The 21,189-nt window shown below is 53.4% G+C and overlaps 1 protein-coding gene across 8 annotated transcripts in view; it reads right to left on the minus strand.

Moving 5' to 3' along the window:
• Positions 1–265: 265 nt before the first annotated feature.
• ASAP1 (ArfGAP with SH3 domain, ankyrin repeat and PH domain 1) overlaps positions 266–21,189 on the minus strand; it is a 348,338-nt gene continuing 327,414 nt past the window's right edge. For all 8 annotated transcript variants that reach the window (XM_045049608.1, XM_045049607.1, XM_045049610.1 and 5 more), the window contains 5 exons: positions 15,496–15,565; positions 13,189–13,247; positions 7,427–7,926; positions 5,379–5,501; positions 266–2,949 (listed from right to left, as the gene is read on the minus strand). In XM_045049608.1, the coding sequence (XP_044905543.1) occupies positions 2,875–2,949; positions 5,379–5,501; positions 7,427–7,926; positions 13,189–13,247; positions 15,496–15,565 (827 nt within the window). In that variant the 3' untranslated portion in view covers positions 266–2,874. The remainder of the gene's footprint in view (positions 2,950–5,378; positions 5,502–7,426; positions 7,927–13,188; positions 13,248–15,495; positions 15,566–21,189) is intronic.

Below are 21,189 nucleotides of genomic sequence, written 5' to 3' on the forward strand. Positions count from 1 at the left end.
CTCCCCTCTTCACGTAAAAAGGAGAAGTGGGTGCATGGAGGTGGGAGTGGGAATGGGGGGGGGGCGGACAAAATGCAGAGGACTTGTTTTGTAAGCCCAGGAAAGTGATGGACATCTTTCTGTCTCCAAAGCTTTGACACGGGAGCTGGAATGGCCGTGTTATCGACCCACCCACCCGCCGCCCCAAAGCACAGCCAGGCAAGAGCCCTGATTCTCTCCGAATGGAACAGAGTGGACGACTCACAAAATGGCTTGATTTCAGATGTTTGGGATCAACTGAGAATATGTTTATTTAAAAGCAATTTTAAATATTAAAAAAAGTAGAAATTAACACATACAGTACTGAAAAACGGTCACATTAACTCCATGTGAAATGACAAGTGTACTGATGCCTCGTGGTAACACCCAGACGAGAGTTTGGAATTTATCTAGCGGCACTACGGGGTTCCTATACAACGTGTAGAAGTTCTAGGCAATAAAAAAATAAATAGCAATTGCTGTTCAACAGTAAAATAAGACACAGGCTATTTGCAGAACGTAACTTTCCCCTCTGGGGGAAAAAAGAACTAATTAACTATTTTTTTTCCCCATAAGGTTCCATACCTTCAAAATACTATATCATGTACGAAATTGCAGATAGTGGCTCGCTGAGTTTCAGAACAAAGGTTCAAACTCGACCAAGATCACCAAAGGTACTTGTCCCTAGCTTTCCTATGTCTCGCGGTAAGCTGGATTAGACAGAACGCAAATTCCTCACGGAAATCGAAAAACCAGAAAGAAAAACACAGAAGGTATTGGAAAAAAACCCAAAGAAACAACTGCATCTGTGGAAGGAGGAGAAAGAACAGACAAGGACTCCGTGTAATTTTAGACATCTAGGTTTTGAGTTTTTTAGAAAACCAGTTTATTTTGAGATCGGCTGAAAATACCGTAGGCCACAGAGACGAACGGTTCTTCAATGCAACTCGGAACGCGTACTTGAATGAACCAGGACGCTCCGTGACTTGGGACGGCGCCTTCCTGGGCCGACGGCCCCGTGCGCCGCCTGGCTCCCGACGCTGGCGGGCTGTGCGCGGCTCGCGGGGGGCCGCCGGGCCAGCGACTGCTCAAAACCACTTTCCAGGAACAGCTGGGAAGTCGCGGTGCAGGTGCGTTCACGCAAGGTTCCTTTGTGAGGCGGGCGTTCGGGGTTTCCGCGGCGATCCCTTCAGCAGAGCCGGGCTCCCTACCGCTCACTGAGCGCTGTGGCCGTGGTCGAGGGGGCTCTTCCCACGGGCGCGGGCGGGAGCGCGCGTCTGTGAAACCAGCGTTTCTAAACCACGCGCTGCCGAGGTTCCCTGCTTAAGAACACCGGCTTTCTACGCCGTTGCCAACAAAGCGGTTTAAGCAAACGTGAGGCCGCAAGGACGCACGGGCCTCGGAATCCAGAGGGCGGCCCCGCCGACTGGGGAACGCTGAAAAGAACGTGTTCTTTTCAGAATCCAGACCGGCGGACGAGACCGAGCGCGCAGGGCGCCCTCAGCGGCCTGCCGGCCACGACGGGGACGGAGAGAACACGGAGGGAGCCTCGCTGCGGGAAGAGCGCCGGTTCACGGCGGCGTCCGAGCACGCGGCCGCGACCTGCCTCGAAGGGAACGGGTTTACTGAAGTCGGCGTAAGGCTGGGAGCCTCACCTACGCCTCGGGTGTCATCAAAAGCACGGAGGAACAGGCGGCTGGCTTCAGCCCCCGGATTCTATGGGGGGGTGGGGGGGAAGCCGTGTGAAGGGCCGACTGTTAAATTCTTCTCGAATCCTCTTTTACAGGTTTAAATTGATCAAGGACAAAACTGACAAAATAATGAATTTAAACTGGTGTATCGGGTGCTTTAACACGTCGGGAGGATGCTAATTCATAACGGGATATGCAGCTTCACGCTCTGAGAAGGCCAAATGACTGACTGGAAACGGGTATTGTCGCAACCTTATAATTTCTGCTTTAATGGCGATCAAGTTTAAAAAATGTACAGTTCAACTTGTCCGTACTGTTCCTTTATAAAAGGCAGATTTCAGGTAAGCTTCTAAATGCATGCATAATGTAGAGGCTAATGTTTCCTGGCGGTCCTCGGTTCCTGAAAGTTGAACTTCACCAGATGTGTTTTAAGCTTTTGTCAAAATAGTCGTGAAGGATATGTTATTTCTGCATAATGAGGTAATATCTCAGGGGCGGGCACTCGTCACCGTAAGACAGGATAAACCGCCCGCGCCTAGCCTGCCCGCGGCGGTGGGGACGGTCAACTGCCACCAAAGGGTTTGGGCCGGTGAGTATTTTCTTTTGCTGAAGGAGCAACACTTAGGTTTACCCGAGCACTTCTCTGTAATAAATACCCAAGTAGGTTTTTGTGGCTGTGAACCGTGCACACAGACCGCTAGAGGCCGTCCTGCCATGGAGCTAATTTCACCTGGAGAGCAGAACCCACCTCTCTGCTAACGTTGCATTTTCAGTAACACAATGGAGAATACTGTTTTGTTAGGAACACGAGTCAATTCTACGCCTTTCGACGGCTGCTGGAGACCACTTCTCCTTGCGAAGCCAGCAGTTGCTATATTCCTGTTTTTGTCTGTTTGCTCGGAGAACAGCATAGAGATGTTAAGTGCTAGACGCCAAGGATGGCTTTGGCAAACCAGTAAGGCGCGCCGGGTCCCAGGGCTACCCTAATACTGGCGAAGGCGGAAGACCACGGACTATTTACAACACACACTACGTTCCCCTCCTGAGGTGGCCCTGGAGTGAGTCCCTCGTTCTGTAACAGCAGCTATATACACGTGTGCACGGGAGTACGTGGAGGCGGCAGTCTTGCGTGAAGATGTGGACAATCTCAAGGTCCTGCTCTTTGCTAGTCAGACAGGATGTGAACAAAGGACACTGGAAAGACCCCCTTCCTCTCAGGCTGTCCTTCGATATGCCCGATCTGCGGGGAGAAAAGAGTCGTCAGTCTGCAGGCGGCCCACGGGCCTGGGGTGCCCCCCAACCTGGTGAGCTATAGGGCGCTAATGACAATAAACTACGTGCAGCAATAACAGAAGAAGGTAGGACACGCTCAGCGCTTCTCCGGGACCTCACGGCGCCCGCACGCCAGCCCCAAGGGAGGGGAGCGTCCACGCGCGCGGGCGGGAGGACCTGCCCGCGGTCCCACACGGGCTGCAGACTCCACAGTCCACGCTCTTACCGGGGCGCTCAACCGGCTCTCCCGCTGAGCCTCCTCGCACAAGCCTTGCTAAGCCTTGTCTGAAAAATGGGGCTGAAGGACCCTTTCTCCTCAGGACTCTCGCGAGGTTACACGAAAACCCACACAGATGCGAAGGGCTGGCTTGCGGACCAGACCTGCACGTTCTGGCTGCTGTGGGGGAAGGAGACCCATAAGGTCTGAGATGGACGGTGGCCTGGGGTCACTTTACGGTCTGCTGCCCGAGCCTGTGAGCCACAGTGCCCAGCAAGAACCTCCTAATTAGCTCAGTTAGGCCCCCATTAATTGCATGAAGGAGAATCCTGTCACGAGCCTTCAGAACAAAGAGGACAACACGCACTGGCTTTAAAGGACAAAAGCAGAGAGTGGACGGATGGTGGCCTTCGGGACCAGGTCAGCTCTCATTTTCACCTACGGAACACCCGCAATGTGGACGGCGGCTGAGGCAGGAGCTGTGGGGGGAGCCCAGGGCTGGTTCCTTTATTCACCGGCTCTTTGACCTGGGGCAGCCCCCGGGGCCCCCCTGGGCCGTGGGGCTTCTCATCTTGGAGGCGGAGCTAACGTAAGACCTGACCTGCTCACCTCGGGCGTCTGGCTCAGCTGGCGTCAGGCACGTGAGAGGGTTCTGTCCATCAGAAATCGCTGGTGCCACGCACGGCATTATTTTTATGTCTGCTCTGGCAGATGTGCTGACACTAAAAACTTTCCACTTACTCCCTCTGGATCCTCTGCTGTCGTCACCACTTTCTTAGCAAGGGATCTGGTCGCCGCTTGCTTGTAATAACATCACCGTATCATCAAAGGGCATCCTTGTGGGGAGGGGTTACTCACGGCCCCTTTCTGAGCAGGAAACAGGCCGCCAGAAGGGACATGCCTCATCCGAGGCCACAGAGCGTTGTGAGTGACTCCCACGGGGTCTTCAGAGCCCGTCTCCTTGTCATGACTCTCTAGCAGGCTCCACCCCAGGAGGAGGCCCGATCCTAACAGAGGCAGGAGGGGCCCGGGGCTATCCCCACTTGTCCCTCTGGAGCAGGGGGGAGGCACCTCATCCCTCCAGCCGGGGCTTCCCAGCTTCAGCACTCCTGACACTCAGGCCAGCAGCTCTGTTCTCCCAGCACTGCAGCACCCTGGCTTCTACTTGCCAGAGGCCCAGAGCATCCCCGCTTCCCAGGTCCCCAGCGTCGCTGCTTCAGTCCCAGCAAAATCTCTGCCGCTGTGATCGAGAATCTGCAGTCACTCTCCAGGCCCAAAGGCAGAAGAGCCAAAGGTACACACCTGTGTGTGTGTGTGTGTGTGTGTGTATGTGTGTGTGTGTGCATACGTACACGTGTGCTCTGGGCCCCAGCAGGCTCTGCTGGCAACTGTGAACCACAGGTCCCTTCCCAGCAGACAGAACGGGGTCCCTCTGGGCAGGTGGGGTGCAGGCTGCCAAGGAAGCAGAAGCTCCAGGCTGATGCTGGGAACGATCAGAGGACACCATCCCCGATGCCTCCGGCCAGTTGTCACGGGAGGCCCACTCCCGTGGCAGCCAGGACAGCATAGACCTGTCGGCTGCCCTTACAGCCACCGAGAATCTCCAAACAGCCGCTGTGTGAGGGTGACGGTGCCTTTCCATTCTGACACCTGGGCAGCAGTTTTAATGAAAAAGGGATTTTTATAGATATTCTCACTTAATCCTCTAAAATCAAGTGAGGAAGGTCTGATGGCCCACTTTACAAAGACAGGCCTGCAGGGTGGATTAAGGACCGAGCCTGGGGACAGGGCAGTGGTAAACAGGGACGCGGGCCTCCGAGCCTGAGCCCGGGACGGTGTGTTTTGGGGAGCAGGGCATCGGGCTTCGGGGTCAGAGACGCTCCCGAATCCAGCTGCCTACCATGCTGAACGGTCCTGAGCTCTTCCAGTGAAACGGCAGCAAATACCTGCGGCTCACGGGGGGCATGATAACAAGGGTAAAGCACACACGTGCGGTAATTCTCCTGACCCAGTTTCGAAGCCCCACGGCTCTGTTCCTAGCACGACAGCGGTGACAGAAGACACCCAGCGACCACACCAGAGGGTAAGCGAGGCGGCCGGCAGGATCCTGGCGCCGGGCGCTGCTCCTCATCGCGGGGCGGGCACCCCCCGCCCCCTACCCCCCGCACCCTGGTACATACCCACCACTCCTGGTCTTCCTCCCCCGTGACCACAATCACTTCCCCCTCCATGAAGGTGAGCTCATCGTCATTGTCCGCCTGGCAGTCGTAGATGGTCTTCACTCGCCTCACCTTGTTTTTGCCCTTCAATAAAGAAACTGGGTTTTAGCTGAAAAAAGGACACGCAGACCTCGGCGTGGGCTTTAACCTCCCCGAGTCTCGACTTCTCCCCTGTGGGAGGGGAGGCCGGTCTGCCAGGCGCCCAGGTGCTGTGCGCCCCCTCCCTCTTCCCCGAGCTCTGGGACGGAGCAAATTATGGGCGGGGATCAAAATGCAGCTCCACCGAAAGCCATGAGGCACCCTGCCCTCCCCCTACCCACAACAGCAGCTTGCAGAGATGACAGCAGAGGGTAAAAATGGTGCCGGGAAACATGATGTAAAGAAGAATGTGCATCCTCTGCAGACTGAACGCACGACATGAACACATTTCTCAGTCCCCTCACGCAAAGTACCAAGTCAGCACATGCTGGGGAACCAGGATGCAGCAGCCTGGGTGGGAGGCTTCCAGGCAGTTCCCAACAATGTATTAACGTCTGATGACTTTTCCCTTGGGCTTTTATCTGTTCTGGTTTTTCGCAAACAGAAAGATGGAAATAGAGAAATCATCTCCGAAAGGAGGTTTCTGGTGCCCTGCTCGTTAAATAATTAGTATTACAAAAGGCGAGGTGTGGGGCGCCTGGGTGGCTCAGTCGGTTAGGCGTCCGACTTCGGCTCAGGTCATGATCTCACGGTTTGTGGGTTCGAGCCCCCCGTCGGGCTCTGTGCTGACAGCTCAGAGCCTGGAGCCTGCTTCAGGTTCTGTGTCCCCCCCCCCGCCCCTCCCCTGCTTGTGCTGTGTCTCTCTCTCTCTCTCATTAAAAAACCCTCAAAACCGAGCAGTGTCTCTCAGTGTTTTGGGTCAGCTGACTCCTCCTCTGCATGCTCTGGGCTGTCCCTCAGCCACCCCTTTCCTCTCTGCAGCCCCTCCCGGGGCCGGTGACGCTGGAGGAGTGGCGGCCAAGGCGTCTCAGCTCCAAGGCCCGTAGGCGAGAATTTACAACGGGGAGGATGAAACGACAGCGTCAGACAACCGTGCAAGCACGTGGTGTGGGCCAGAAACTGCACTCGGCAAGGCCAGCAGCGGCGCCCGGGGTCTCGGAAGGTTGCCTTCGGGGAGAGTGAGCACACGTGCCACACGGCCCAGGGCGGCCTCCAAGCCGTGGACAGCGGGCTGTGTTCGTCCCTCCTCTCCTGCGGGGTGGAAGGGACACACTTCTGCTGCAACGCTGTTCTTACAGAGGGCGAGGGCAGAACTGCGCGCAGCGGGCGGCCCTTCTGCTCCCTCGGGGACTGTGCTCCTTGGCCTGGGCCGCCAGTGCCCCCCACCAACGGCATGCTGAATCTTCCTGGAGCCCTGCCCCAAAGAAGGGTTTTTTGGGCAAAAAGCATTTTTATATTAGAATAAAACTGACATATTACAGAGTAGGAAGCGTTTCATGAAAACGAGGGAGTGTGAGATTTCAACCAAGTTCTGCACGTGCAAGTCCCCTGGGTTTTGCCTCCACCTCCTCCAGGAAGATGCGGCGAGAAGCAGAGAGCAGATCTACAGAATCCGGAGACGGAACCTGCTCTCCTGTGACTCTAGGAGAGGAGGACTCTGGTCCTCCAGGCTCTTAGAGCTGAGTGTCTGCAAGGTGCCAGCTTGGTGCCACTGTCACTGCACTTAACTGCCTGTGAGCTGGCTCGGTGACTGCACTGGCTCCTTTCTGTGTACGGGAAACTGAGGCTCCGAGAGGGTAAGTAACGGGCCCAGGTCACGCAGTCGGAGCGTGCGCCGAAGGCAGGTCCTGAGGCCTGCCCGCTGGAGTGCAACGCCCGTGTCCCTGACCGCCGGGCTCTGCTCTGGCTCGATGCCAGGGGAGGCGAGCAGGCCTGTGCTGCTTCTGGGCCCGCTGGAGCACGTGCCCTCCCGCGGGGCCCCGGAGCGCAGCAGCGGGCTCGCGAAAGCCTCAAACGCGGCGCCTACCCACCGTATTGATTTTCCTGGGCAGCGGGACGGGCGTCTCTGGCAGAGTGGGCGTGAGGTCGTTGGACTCTTCGGATGCTTGCTTTTGGATGGTGTCTCGGGACTGCACGTTCGGGGAGAGATCCACCGGGTGTGACTTCTGGGTGACGTCTGGGGGCTGCTGGGCCTTGGGCGACACGTCCCCAGCCTGGGACTTCGTCAGCAGGTCTCCCAGTTGCGGTTTGGGAGGGAGGTCCTTCATCTGTGGCTTGGGGGGTAAGTCTGCCAGCTGGGGCTTGGGGGGCAGGTCTCCCAGCTGGGGCTTGGGGGGCAGGTCTCCCGGCTTAGGAGGCAAATCTCCAATTTGGGGTTTGGGACCCAGTTCTGTGGGCTTCGGGGGCAGGTCTCCGGGTGGTGGCTTCTGCGGTAAGTCTGCCAACTGTGAGGACTTCTGAAAGATCTCGGGCGGGATGTTGGCTTTGTCCAGGGAGAGGTGATGGCTGGTTTCTGTTTTCCTTAGTGCCACTGTGGGAAGCAACCACAGAGAGGGAGGTCACTGGAGGGCACCACGAGGCGGGGAAGCGCTGCCCCCTCCATCCATCAGTCCCCAGGAGGACCGAGGGACAGTGAGTGCCCGCTCCGGGGCCGGACCCAGGCACACACTGCCCGTCCTTAGAAGATAAAAGTTGGAGGCCTGGAAGGCGTCCACATTACAGTGTGTTATTTCACACCTCAGTTATGTAGGAACGGGATGTGCAAACTAATCCAGAATTTAAAAAACATAACTGTTTAAATTAAAAAAAAAAAACACACAGCAACCATAATACAAACAGGTTATAAAGTTTTCCACAAGCCTACCACCTAAATGTAGCCATTTAAAGTAAGGGGACAGGGTGTCTGGGTGGCTCAGTCAGTTAAGCATCCGACTTTGGCTTGGGTCATGATCTTGAGGTTTGGGAGTCTGAGCCCCATGTCAAGCTCTCTGCTGTCGGCACGGAGCCCACTTCAGATCCTCTGTCCCCCTCTCTCTGCCCCTTCCTTCCCAAATAAATAAACAAAAAAATACGGTACTGGGTCATATTTCCTCCTGGACTTTTCTGTATGTTTTTCACAGATAAAATGTTTATCTGCCTTTATCTATATGCTGCTTTAGGAAGAGTATTTGCCAGTTCAATAAAGTCCCTTTGGCAACAGTATGTACTTCTTAATGTTGCGTTCTGTTCTGTGGCTGTCTCATAATTTATGATGAATTCCTCACGTTCACACGTTTCACACGCTACATAAGGTAAGAGATGAAAAGGCTTCTCCCCTCACCCACCCCAATCCTTCGAGGTAACCTCTGCTACGTTTTGGTGACACAGGTCCTTGTACTTACGAATGTATCTTTTAAAAACCCTACGTGGCATTTTCACATACTTTGCAACTTTGTTTTCTGCCTATTTAATGTGTTTGGGAGGATTTCCTAGGCAGGTCCCCCCCCCACTCCCTGTGTGGCTGCGGCCAGAATACCGCACCGCCTGGGGATTCCAGTTCGTCAAACCATACCCACAGCTCTACTGGTAGGACCCAAGATCCTACGGACATGTCCAAGGCCACTCCACCCGGTACTCACCTGCTGTGTGATCTTGGGCAGATTACACAACCTCCCTGTGCCTCACCTTCCTTATTTCTAAAACATGAGTCAGTACAGGTCAAGAGTTTGCCAACAGGACCTGGCAGGCTCTAAGCATTATATAAAGAGCATTATCATACTGTCAGACAGGGTTGCTGGAGGCGAGGGTTCCCATTTTCACTTATTCTTATAACTCGGGCTCCTGGCACAGAGCCAAGTACACAGTAGACATTCATTCAGCAAGGAAGTAGCTGACTAAGGCACATGGAGAAAGTCAAACTAAGGACGCTACTCTAAAAGTACAACATATTCCCAAAGATATTCTCAAAATTTATTAAAAAAAAAAAAAAGAAATAAAAGATGAACGCTGGTGTTGTAAACTGTCACAGGCTGTACCGTAGCTGTTTCTGCTCATGGCCTGCTCAGCCACGTCCCTTCCTAAGGAAATCAAATTCAAGGGCACGCTGCTCGAGGGCTGGCCCTTGAGCTCCAGCTGGTGTGGCTGAGCTCAAAGAGTTAAAGCAAGCCAGATTCCTCTCTCGCAAGTCACAAACGGGGTGGGCGCAAGGCAGAGGCTGGCAATGACGGGGCAAAGCTGGGGGATCCCCCGAGGCGGTGGGCGTGGCAAGCCTCTCTGTGAGCCACTCCTGGGGGAACAGACACTAAGTCCTGGGCAGAGAGAACCCCAAACCATGCAGCTCCAGTGCCAGGAATCTATCCTAGAAAAAGGATCAAAGCCAGGCCATGAGATGCTCACGCTTGAATGCTCAGCACCGCACCGGTCACAGCGCCAAAGCCTCATGCTGTGTGGACGTAGAACGATCAGGCCTACGTAGCCCCTCATGGCACCAGACAATGGACTACGATGCAGCCGGTAAAAGCCGGATGGTGTGTAATTTGTTATGGACAATGTTGTTGATTTGTTGTGTGAAAAAAACCAAAAAAACCAACAACAACTCCAGCTTAAATCGAAACCTAAAACAAAGCACAGAATAAAGGATATATACCAAATTGTTTTTATGTTGGCAGATAGAAGACTTCGGGTGATTCGTGTTTTTCTTCTTTTTTTGGTTGTATTTTTTGAAAATCTTCTGGAATGAATACATGTACTTTTGTAATAGGTAGAAACAAAATGAGGGGTTTCTTCCCTAGGGAAGCTTGCCCCACCTTTGGCTATTCTATTTCCAAGCTGGTTTTGCGTTTTCCCCTCTCGAATTAAAAGTCCTTTCTGAACTGCCTTTTTAACTCTGAAGGGTCGACAAGCTGATTTTCCCCGCAAAGTGGACTCCAGAGAGCACGCTGCTAGAGTGAGGCCCAGTAAGAACAAAAAAGGGATGAGAAGTCCACCCTCCACCCCCACTCCTTGCAGAAACCTGGGAGGTTATGGTGTAGCTGGTTCGCATGGGCTGGACTGGGTGGAAAGCACGTGGATACAGCCCCTTTGAAAAGCAACATGACCCAGAGTCCGGCCTATTAAACACTCTTCCCTTGGCCATGATCATTCTACTCCTGAGAATGGCTTCTAAGAGCATAACTGAGGAACAGGAGGCAGAGGAAGAAAAACCCTGCAAACTCCTGGCCCAGACTCCCAACAGAAGGGGTTGCTGCACACAGGCTGGTGTGACATTGGGCCGACACTCGACTGCCGGCCACCGGCCTCGCGGAGTGGTTCTGACAGGGGGGAGGACTGGATCCGGGCTCTGAGCACTGACAGCTGCACGCTTCCCACAAAGAGAGACCATCAGACGGCGTCCACCTCTGGACAAAAGGACACCCAGCCCCCAGGCAGTAGCTCTGCTGCGGTCTGAACCTGTATCTGACTGGGTCTCTAGGTCCCACTTCCAACTGACAGGAGAACCAGAGAATACAGGCACGTGTTGAAACGACTGCATGGGGATGCGGTCGGCAAATTGCAAACTGGAGAAACCTGTGAGGACAGATAACCCAGTTCCTTCCACAATAAGTCACCGGAGAAGGAGAGACACGCAAGGGAAACCATGAGCCAAGACGCTCAAGAGACACATCAGTCAGGTGTTAACATGTGGACCTTATTTCATTCTATCTTGTCTTAAATGATTTGTTAAAGAAAAAAAAAGGGTGGGGGTGTGTGGGTGGCCTCAGTTGGTTGGGTGTCCAACTCTTGATTGTGGCTCAGGTCATGATCCCAGGGTTGTGGGATGGAGCCCTGTGTGGGGCTCTGCACTGAGAGTGGAGCCTGCTTGGGATTCTCTCTCTCTCTCTCTCTCTCTCTCTCTCTCTCTCTCTGCCCCCCCCACCCCATTTCCCTCTCTTCCCCACTCGAGCTCTAAAATTAAAAAAAAAAAGACAGGCATTTATGAGATAATTAGAAATGTAAACTGGGTATTTGAAAGTACTAAGAAATTTTTTATTCTTATTTTTTGAGAGAGAGAGAGAGCACGAGCATGGAACGCCGTTCCAGAGTTGGGGGGGGTGGGGCTAGTGCATAAGCATGGGGTCCACCTGAGGACACAGCCTGCTGCTTCCTGGGTGCCAAGTGCAGGCAGCCGGGGACATGTGGTGGTGAGCATGGGGCGGAGTGGGCTTATGTCCTGTTCATGGAGAAAGCAGAAGCGAAGTTGTTTCGGGGAGAACAGGAGGTGTGAAGGACGGAGGGCTAAGGTGGTGGCGAGTCAGTAGATCCCGCGGATGGAGGGCACCAGGTCGCACCCGAGGCCCGCGTGAGCTCAGCGGTCTTGACCGCTTCTCGGACCGCTCTACGGTCCTGACTGTGCCTCTCCAGCACGTCCAAGTGCGTGGAGTCAGCCCAGAGCTGGTCAAGCGGGCAGAGCCAGCACAGGAGGGGCGCGGAAGGTGAGGGAGAGCACTCGGGGAGACTCTGGCTCCGGAGGGGATGTGGGACGGCGAGAAGGTGGCAGTGGCCAGGGTGGGGTGTCACAGAAGGGGCTAAGAATCGCCAGGGTTTGGGTGCAGGAGGAAGGGAGCCGGACAGGCAGGTGGAAGGAATCAGTGGTGAGGCGTGATGGGCAGAGAAGAGTGCAGGGCTGAATGTGGGGCCGGTTGCGGAGGAGTGGCGACAGGGCCGGGGAAACACCTCAAACTTCTCTGGGATCAGGACAGCCCTCTGGGCCGAGGTTAAAAAACAACAACAATTAAACAATGACTTGAGATAAAGACTTCGTAAATCCAGGGGACGCTTCCTCTGTGTTCCATGGAGAATGAACTGGCAGCCACCTGGGACTCCCTGGTACTACACAGGAGCCTGGGCAGCCCGCCTCCAAATATGTCACTTTACTAAAGACCTCTGGAGCGGGGTGGATCCCAGCTCTCCGCCACGAATCCCTCACTTGGACTTCTGGGGTCAAAGGTCTTGCCGTGGCCACCGAAACCCACGGAGCGGCCACGAGTCCTCTGAGCCTCCACCGGCACCTAACGTGGGCCCTCTGGCCTGTGGGCCTAGGTGAGGACGGGCAGAATGAACCAAGCACGTCTGGGGGTGTTCTCCCAGCTCCCAGGCAGGAGCTGGCAACAAAGAAGAGGGAGCAGATAAGGTGACGGACGTGCTGGTCTTACGGATGAAAAGCTCCATCAGGATTAAAGAAGATTTGGTCAAAGGACCGAGTGTCTTTGCTTGGAGAGGAGGCAGCACTTAGAGACACTGCTTTCTTGTCCTTCTCAGAGCATGCATCCCTCTGCTTTGCATGAGGGGTGCCATCCCAGGGAAGAATTTCTGTGCCCCCCAGCAGCGAGGTGCTTTCTGAAGCATGATCTCATTTCGTCCCCACGAAGCCTCACGGAGCAGGCATTCTTGCCCACATTCGCAAGTGAGGACTTGGAGGCTTCGGGAAGCTTCCGGGTCCACCGTCCAGGCTGCATGGTGAGTGACCGGTAGAGCTGGTGCTGGTTCCCAGGTCTCTGACCGTGTGTGCAAGGGAAGGAATGGCATGCCCATCCCTGGATGATCGCGTGCCTTCTGGAGAAGGACTGTGGTTTTTAGGAAAAGTATGGTGTTTTGCTGACCACAGAATCGGAGTTAATAAATATCCTTCTTCATTGAACAAACATTAACTGGGCACCTGCCAGGTGCTGCTTCAGGCGTCTGGGACCAAGCCATGAACTAAAGAGACAGAGACACCTGTCCCCTGGAGGGCACGGTGATACTCCAGTTAGGTGAACACGAGAGAGAGGAGTCTTACCTTTCTGAGGTAGTTTAGGAAGAACTCTTGGGCCAAGGGCAGTCTTTGCAGAGCCGGTGCTGATTAATAAATAAGAATCATTTAGGATCTCAAAATGCTAGAATATCATTAATGATATAATATTCAAGGAAATCACAGGAGTTTGGTGAATTCTCTAAAAACCCTTCCAAAATTTCTTTAACGAAAGATTACAGTCTATTTCCCACAATTCAAGATTTGCCTGGCCGGGGAGGACCCAGGACAGGATGAAAAGGCCAAGCCTGTGAAAGTGAAAACTGCCTGCCCTTCCCCCTGGACACCTGTCCGCAGAAGTACCGACTCAGAGCATCTGTCCCCACAAAACCTCAGTCAGTCCTCTCACGGGATACAGTCTCTCAACCTAAGTCTTCGGCCCCGACGTCCAGGTGAGGGAAAACTGAAGTCTGTGGAGTTTCAGTGACCAGCAGAGGGTCCCAAGGCAGGCCAGGGTGGGGGAGGGGGGACATAAATTCAGATCCCTCTCCGTCCATCGCCAGAGCCCTGATATCCTCCATGGCCCCAGAGCAGATCGTTTGGGTTCTCAGACCCCCAGGCTCTCCGAGCTCTCCTTCCTCTTGGAGCACTTACACAACGAGTGGGGAAAAACACCCAACTCTCGGGAACAGAAGCCCACTCCAGGTGGTCCAAATAATCGAATGTTCCTCCCCACGCCCCTGCCGCCGCTGAAATGCCCGGGCTGCAGGTGGCACCTGTTGGCTTCAGCGAGAGGCGGTAGCTACTCTCAGGACACCAGAGCACTGCAGAGCAACAGCGGCCGAGCGCCCAAGTCCTCTGTGCCAAGGGCCCCTTTCAAGCTCTCGTTTGTCTTTTTCTGTCCTATGATGTCCTAAGAATTGGCTTGTTCCTCTTTCTCTCCTAACTGCATTTAAAGGAAGAGGGAAAGCCAAGCCAACCAAACAACACAGAGTCAAAGATGATGAAGTGCACGTGTTCTCAGCCGCTGGCCTCCAACCACCCTCGGTCCTAACTGCTCTCTCCTCAGCTCCTGGATCCCCTGGCCCCAGGCCAGGGAGGGCCGTGAAGTCCCCGTGAATCTGGAAACAGTGAACACACAGGGCTTCGCCTCAATCACCTCTGGAGCGTATGTTCCCGGCCTTGGCATCTTCTCAGGGAAGCACCTGCCGGCTACTGACGTGAGCACGATGGTTACTCCTGACCCAGGCCCCGGGCCCTGGGCCACCAGTGAACGCCTGTGGGCCCGGGCTTCTTCTCACGGAAACGAACGCGAGGCCGCCGCTGTGTGCACGTGTGCGCGTGTGTGCGAGCAGCCCGATTCCGTTCAAAAAGCACTCTGTACGTGTCAGACGCTCTGCCCCTCGAAGAAGACCCCAGAGCTGAAGTTTGCGTCCCCCAGAGGGGGGCGGACGGGCGATGGAATGGGAATGACAGGCGGGACACGAGGGAAGGGGACGATGGGATGCAGAGTCTGGAGGACAGCTGTTTGAGTCCAGCTCTGACATTGCCACCACTTAACCTCTCAACCTTTCGGGGCTGTTTCCTCATCTGTAAAACCGAGGAAATAGTAATCGGCCTATCTTGCGGAGCTGGAAAGACCAAACAGGGCAGTGGTGCTAAAATAAATGAGGACTTTGTTTTTGTCTCATTTGATAAAACTCTGGAAAGCTACCCCGGCACGCCAGCGGACTCTCTCCCCGAGGTTTTGGGGCTGGAAGTGTCTTTGTGTCTTTATCTCAGACCGGGCCTCTAGAGAAAACCCTTTGCGTCGGGATTGGGTGAATGTTGCCCACAGAAGGTCTTCCAAAATATCCCGTTTCAGTGAAATGAGGGAAGGAAGGAACGCTGCTTTCAGCACGGCCAAAGAAAACCTCACAGACGGGCCCCTTGGAGAGAGTCCTACTGTTAGGTTTGAAAACCTCTGGGCTGTCGGGCTTCCCTGAGGACTGCCTTCATTCCCAAGTCTGCAAAAAGGAGTCAAGAGGGAAAGTAACAAAACAGAGCTACTTGTTAAAATACTAAAATTAAAATCTCCTCCTGGTAAGACTCTGTGACATCAGGGAAGTGGGGTCTGTCCCCCCCAGGGACCCTGGATGGAGGAGAGCCGTGCCGCTCACAGACATACTCGGCGAGAGCGGCTCGCACGACTGGCCATGAGACACGTGAGCGTGCCCACTGTGAACACTGAGCTCCTCACGACCAGCCCCGGCTGGTGGGCCACACTTTGGGTAGACTGCCACTAAAACCCATTCCTAGAATTCACAACAGTCACCCGTGATCCCCACCGGGGGAGAAAGCAGGAGGGTGGCTTACCTCGATTGCTGAGATAGTCCCTCAAACTTATTTGCAGTCTTACTCGACGATGATGGACCCACATCGTTCCCTGCAGGGAAAACCAGAGGCAGAGTCACATCTTCAGACAGGGAAACGGAATAGAGGGATGTAGGACTTCGCAGACAGGCACCCCTTTGGTTCCAGAAGGGAACTTAAAAAACCCAAGCTAGAACGGTATGCACTTCTAACTTTAAAACAAAACATAACGAAACAAAACCAAAGCATCGGCTTGGGTTCTGACGATGTTTTTCTTGCTATTAAAGGAGTATGTTGCAAAGACGCGCAGCCTGCTCCCAGGCGAGGCCTCTAAGGTCACAGGGCTTTGGGGATGTCCTACTGCCTCAGGATCTTGTCCTCAGCTTGGGGGCAGGGAGAGAAGAGTCAAACCTCAAACTCACCTGGAGGTTCCCGTGTCAGGAGACTAGCCCTGGGAGCCAGACTCAGAAGAAATACACAACCCACAAACTCTGTGTGTGTGTGTGTGTGTGTGTGCGTGCACGTGGATGTGGCCACTGTTCAGCAGGGTGGTGATAACCGGCCAGGAATCTGATCGTTCACTCAAACATAGCACTTATTAAGCGTCTACCGTGTGCAAGGCATGAATGTGGAGCAGGAGGCACAAAAGCAAATGAAATGTCACTGCTCTTGCAGAGTCTGTGATCTGGCCCGGGAGACGTACACACACCAAGTACACTGACCACGCGGGATGAGAGGAGTGTTGCACAGGGTTGGGTGCTATGAAAGAAAAACGTGTCTAACTGGTAAGAGGAACACAGAGAGTCCTTTTAGGGGACATGCACCTGAACGCTGATGCATTTTCTCATGGCGGAGCGGCAGAACCAGATACGTGTTCTGCGTCCAGAAGGCAGAAAGCCTGGCTAGAATAAAGGGGGCTCTTTTGTGATCCGTCCCATGGTGGGAGGAGCACAGAGCCCCGAGCTGCCAGGCTCTCCTGGAGGAATCCCGGCGAACCTGCAGGCGGGCCGGTGGTCTCTGCGCTCTAGCTCATTTCCTTGCCTGCCTTTCCCAAGGTCCCTTTCGTCCCCTAGACACCCACAGTATCTCCCAGGTGCCGCCGGGAAGGGGCTTCGCTGAGGAGGCTCAGAAACAGGAGGGCGGCTGCAGAGGACAGCACCGGGCAAAGCACTGAGCTCTGCGTCCTACGTGGTGGGTCTGCTCCATAGCACCTACGGCTGCCCAAATGCTTCTCCTCCTCACAACGACATGAACGGCTGGTGTCATTATCCTCATTCTGAAGATGAGGAAACGAGGGTAAGTGAACAACGGCTGTAAGTCACATGGCTACATGACGTACCTGAAGTCTCCACCGTGAGTCTACAGACTTTTCACTGCCCACCATGATGGCCCGATAGCAATTACCAATAATAGCGACTACCGTTTATTGGGCACTTACTGTGAGTGAGGTAAGGTATACGCACATCACGGGAATCACGTCTACGGCACGCGTAATACGGTTCCCCTCCATTTTGTTCGTGAAGAAACACGAAGCAGTAAAGCCGAGCCCAAGGTCAAGTAGCTGGCAGGGGTGAGAGCTGTGATACAGAGCGGAGCAGCCTGCTACCAGGATGTGTACTTAACTCCCACCTTCTATCAGTGCCTGTCCTGGACGGGGGGAGGCTGGCACAGGGCGAAGACGAGGAGAACTTTCTGTAACTCTAGGACACTGATGCAAGGAGAAAGCTAAACTGCCGTTACCAGGACCCAAGACTTTCAAATACAGCTTTATTTTAGTAGGATGCTCCTTCTAACCATCAGTGTATTTCCATGAGCCAGCACTAACACCGAAGGACTCCTCTGGCAGCCTCTCACAAAATCCTCTGAGCTGTGAACGATGTTCAGGTAGGCATTTCTTTTCGGCCTGGTGCTCAATGTGAGTCCTTAGCACTGGCTGGCAAATCTCACACTTTCAGACTTACAGGAGCCATAATAATCAAAATGGCAGAGAAAGCTCTACGTTAGGGCAAACTACTGTATCTGGTAATTCCCTTTTCGGGTAGAAAACATTCCAAACCGGTGATTCTTCGCCCTGTTACGTGCAAGACTGACCACGAGACCATTAGGGTTGCAGAAAGCCCCTCGCGCCGCCTGTGGTCACCTACTCTGCTGTCACACAGATGAGCCATCACACCAGGGGCTGTGGCCTGACACCTGCAGCCCCAGTGTCCAGGGTCCTCATTTGACCCTGCTCTCTCTGGCCACTCGAGGGGGCTCTCCGTCTCCAAAGACACTGTGTTTTTATGCCTCAGCAACTTTGCCCGTCTCTTCTCTCTGCAACACCCAACCCCTCCCACCCGTGCCGAACTCCTGGAACTCCTGCACACCCTGCAAAGAGTATCTCCAAAGCCAACTTCTGGCAATTCTTCCCTAGCCAGGCTTGACCACTCCCTCCTTCCTTTTAGCCTACAACCGCTATCACAGAGCAGTGGTTAAAGGTGCAAATTTCGGAGCCAGCCAAGCCATCACCCAGTGGGTAGGGGTTTGGACTACTCTGCTCTTTCTACTAAGCGTCAGTCCCCTCATTTATATAATGGGAACCAAACAGTATCTACCCCACTAGATGGGTAAGAGCATCACAAGAGAGAAATTATGGAGCGCAGGGCACAGTGCAGGGCCACAGGGAACGCGACACAAATGGTAACGATTATTCATAGCTCTCTGACGGAACGTAACAGAACGATGAGGATTTACTCATTGGGCGAACATTGGTCGTCTTTGTGACCCCACTGGCCAGCCCTGTCTCTGGCATGGAGCAGTCGCCAGGCTCTTGCTGAAGGAAGTCAGCAGGACTCACGTGCTTCTCTGCCCACAGCTGCATTCCCCCCGCACCTGGTGGGAAGGCCTCTGTGGTCTGGCAGCCAGGAATCCCATCAATCTCGTGGCCAGACAAAGGCCACGAGCCATGTCTGGGAAGAAAAGTGTGGCTTAGACATATTTCTGGAGAAAGAACAGTATTCAAGGAAGGACCAAAAACACGGAAGCAGTTTTATCCCTTTTCCTCTCTTCATGCAACTTGGAAAAGGACTCTCGCGTACAAAAGTTGGGTGTAAGAGAGAGCTGGAGACAGATGCTGGGCCAGCAGTTGAAGGAGTTGTGGCAGACTCGGGGCTACCTACTTTAGCTCTGAAACTTCGGGCCAAGAATTTATGGAGAGAGAGGAGGGCACTGGCCCAGGAGTGAATGACCCACAGGCTCCAGGAATCTTCCGGAAAAGTGGATAAATACATGAGCCTCGATACCACAGCTCTGAAGTTAGTGGATTTGTGATCTTCTACAAGCACTTGACCACTCTGTGCTTCAACTTCCTCACTGATAGAATGGAGACAGTGATGGTGTCCATCTTATAGGATGGCTATGATAGCTAAATAGGACGACGACTGAACCAGTGCACGGCCCCAGGACAGGGGAAACAATTTACAGACGGTAGCCACCATTATTAACTTCTAGAGCTGCATGCACAGTGGGGTTGGGGGGTGGGCGGCAGGGAGCTGACATAAAAATATGTTGGGGAACCGAAGGAAAGGGAAATTTCTGTCCAGAGGCTCTTTTACAAACCAATACTGCTCCAATAAGTAGACATTTCAAATACTGAGGCTTTCACCCAAAGTTCTGGCCTTGAAATAAGAGAAGTGAATTGATTTGTGGTATGGTTTTTCTTCTAGTATATGCTCTACAATAAAAAAACAAAAACAAAAACAAAACGCTTATACAATTTTAAATCCCAGTGAACGAAGACAAGGAACCTAATGGTTTCCAGAGATCATTTAGCTTGGGATTGGTAGAACCTAGATTGGAACCCAGGCTTCCAGAATGTTCTTTTAGTACGTATTATGGTTTCCTGTGATGTGTGCTATAGAGACTTCTCTGAACACCTGCCAAAGGACGGAGGTCTTGGGGCAAGTTGCTCTCAGGTATTAATTACAAGACTCTTAAGTATGAGAAGTGGGTTAAACTTACGGCCGCCATAAACTGGATAATTGGAGGTTTTTTGGTTTTTGTTTTTTTTTTTTTTTTTTGCTCTTGCTGGTAAGAAGCTCAGTGTCAAATCTGTGGTCTATTTCCAGCCATTGTATGTGAACTTCTACTACACATTTTGTGAAGAGATCAAACTCCTGGACTATGTGTTAGTTACCTTTGTTCTTCCTTTGTTCTCATTTCTTCATTAAGTTACTTAAATTGTATTAAAATATGTGGTGGCCTGTTATAGAATAGGGTATAAACAAATTACTTATCTCCAAAGGTGAGGTTTAATGACATGCACTTGAAAAACTGAACTCCCCATAAAACCCAAATCTGCCTATAAGCCACCTTGTTTTGTAAACAAAAGCCTGCCTTAGCAGTCTCCCGAGACAGATGGCTGAATTCATCACAAGAGCGGGACTTCAGTAATATGATGCCTGGGCTATTTTGGGTGCTGCGGCCACTGTGGTTCTGGCAGGGAGAAGGCCTGAGTGGCCCTCCCCGCACACCAGGGCTCCATGCTACAGATGGACGAGGAGGCATACAGCCAGGCGGAGGTGGGGAACGGTCCCAGAATCACTGTGCTACTATGTGCAGAGCACAACAGAGCACGGCGAGGGGAGGACTGCAGCTCTCCCAGCCACACAGGCTGGTGAGGGATCCTGGCTCCCCGAGTACCGGCCGTGGGAACTTGGGCAGATGATTTAATCTTTCTGTGTCTCAGTGTCCTGAAAGTCAGGGTCCCAGCATTTCCTGCTTTCTGGAACTGTGGTTAAGATAAGTACTGGGGTGCCTGGCTGGCTCAGTCGGGGAAGCGTGAGACTCTTGATCTTGGGGTTGTGAGTTCGAGCCCTACACTGGGTGTAGAGATTACTTAAATAAAACTTAAGACAAAAAACAATTAGATAATTACTATTAACTAACCCCATTTCACAGCCAGAGAAACTGAGGGATGAAGAACGAAAAAATAACTACTGAAAGCCACAGGGCTAGCAAGTGGTAGAGACTGATTAGGATCTGGGTATGGCACAGGGTCCACACTGGAGCACTCTGCTCTGAGACAGACACAGCACATGCCCTTGCAAATTCACAGTGGTCTGGGGAAGAGAGGTGCACACAGCACTGTGGCAACCCCTGTGCCCGAGGGGCCAGAATGGGGGTAAGGTGGTGGCTAGCCTGGGAAGGCCCCTCAGGCGCGTCCCTGGAGGGCAGATCTGGAAGGACGACTAAGCATCCGCACACACGAGTTGAATATTCCAGTTTGAGGCGCATTATGAGCAAAGGCTCAGATCTTAGAAAAAAGAATGTAGCCTGGGAAGCTGGCATACCTCAATAGGGCAGGCACGTTGTGTTTCAGGGGGTGGGTACACGAGGCCTGGGGGAGCCAGGAGGCTGTGACTATACTACCTCCTCATGCTGGTATCCCCCCACTGCCTACCAGACCCGGATCCTGGTCTCAGTCCCCAAAGGCCCCCAGCTCGGGCAGGGGAGAGATGGGAGGGTTAGGGGAACAAGAGAGGGACTGGAAAGATGATCCATGGATGGAAGCTGGAGGCATCGTAGCAGGTCTAGGGGTCTGATACCCCATGTGTTTTACCAATGATCAGTCTGGGGGCACCTGGGTGGCTCAGTAGGTTAAGTGCCTGACTCTTGATTTCAGCTCAGATCATGATCTCATGGTTATGAGATCGAGCC

Source organism: Felis catus, chromosome F2 (genome assembly GCF_018350175.1).
Source record: "Felis catus isolate Fca126 chromosome F2, F.catus_Fca126_mat1.0, whole genome shotgun sequence".
NCBI classification, from domain to species: Eukaryota; Metazoa; Chordata; class Mammalia; order Carnivora; family Felidae; genus Felis; species Felis catus.